At 39.7% G+C, this 1,000-nt stretch overlaps 1 protein-coding gene across 1 annotated transcript; it reads right to left on the bottom strand.

The window, feature by feature from the left end:
• Positions 1–6: 6 nt before the first annotated feature.
• Positions 7–938, bottom strand: LOC117114742 (mitogen-activated protein kinase kinase kinase 20-like). The gene has a single exon (XM_033258433.1). The coding sequence runs from the start codon at positions 858–860 to the stop codon at positions 27–29; it is 834 nt and encodes a 277-aa protein (XP_033114324.1). The 5' UTR covers positions 861–938; the 3' UTR covers positions 7–26.
• Positions 939–1,000: the final 62 nt, after the last annotated feature.

The following is a 1,000-nucleotide window of genomic DNA, read 5'->3' on the forward strand; positions in this document are numbered from 1 at the left end:
AGTGGTTTGATTCTTATTTAGGCTTATTATATTGATATCTTACCGTCATCGCTTATTTTACTTAGCTGTTCAACAACTTCTCTGGCTTCTGGACGGTCGCTCTTTTCTTTACTCCAGCAACGATCTAATAGCTGAGGGACATCTTGGCAATTGATACTCTTGGTGTTTAGAGTAGTGCCTCTGCATATTGCAGCTTGAGTGTCAAATTTGTCGTGCTTATCATAAGGTATCTTTCCAGTAAACAGTTCCCAGATCACAACAGCTAAACTGTAGACATCAGAATAAATTGAACAGGAGTCGTCGTCACGAATTACTTCGGGCGCTGCCCACTTCAGACTTAACCCACCTAGGATGGTCCTGGTTGAAGTTTTCGAATCCTTTACTCGATGCGCGATTCCAAAATCACACAGCTTAAGAACACCAACGAACTTCTCTGAGGAGTCAGCATTCAATAGAAAATTAGGTGACTTGATATCACGATGGATGATTCCTTGGCTGTGGATATAAGCGACACCGCTTGAACATTGTTTTGCCCATTCCATCGAATGGTGGACATTTAGACGCTGATTTTGCTTCCTCAGATAGTCGTAGAGGTTTCCCAAATTAGCATACTCCATAACAAGTATCTTCTTATCATTTTCCGTCACTGCACCAATTAATTTAATTATATTTCTGTGGTCAATTTCAGCGAGAATTTCGAACAATTCCTTTCTGAAGTCGATGAATGTTTTTATTGCAACTTCTTTGGTAGAACCATCTTCTGTGTTCAATATTGCTCTTTGCACTTTGGATGTTTTTCCAATCGAAATATCAGAACCAATTTCCAACTTGCTAAAGCTTATCTGAAACTTTGAACTCATTTTAAAAGAAATATTTTACGAAATAGCAGGTATCAAACAAAATACGACTGGTACAATCAATCCCAATGAATGGCTATAGACCGTGGGTCGAGGCTCCAAAATCGGCTTAGTTTACGAATTCTGTGACCCACCGATCCGCG

This window comes from Anneissia japonica, unplaced genomic scaffold, assembly GCF_011630105.1.
Source record: "Anneissia japonica isolate Jap-2015-1 unplaced genomic scaffold, ASM1163010v1 scaffold131253_len1000_cov178, whole genome shotgun sequence".
NCBI lineage: Eukaryota > Metazoa > Echinodermata > Crinoidea > Comatulida > Comatulidae > Anneissia > Anneissia japonica.

Coding starts and splice junctions, on each gene's coding strand:
- LOC117114742 (XM_033258433.1), bottom strand. CDS start 860: ATGAGTTCAAAGTTTCAGATAAGCTTTAGCAAGTTGGAAATTGGTTCT.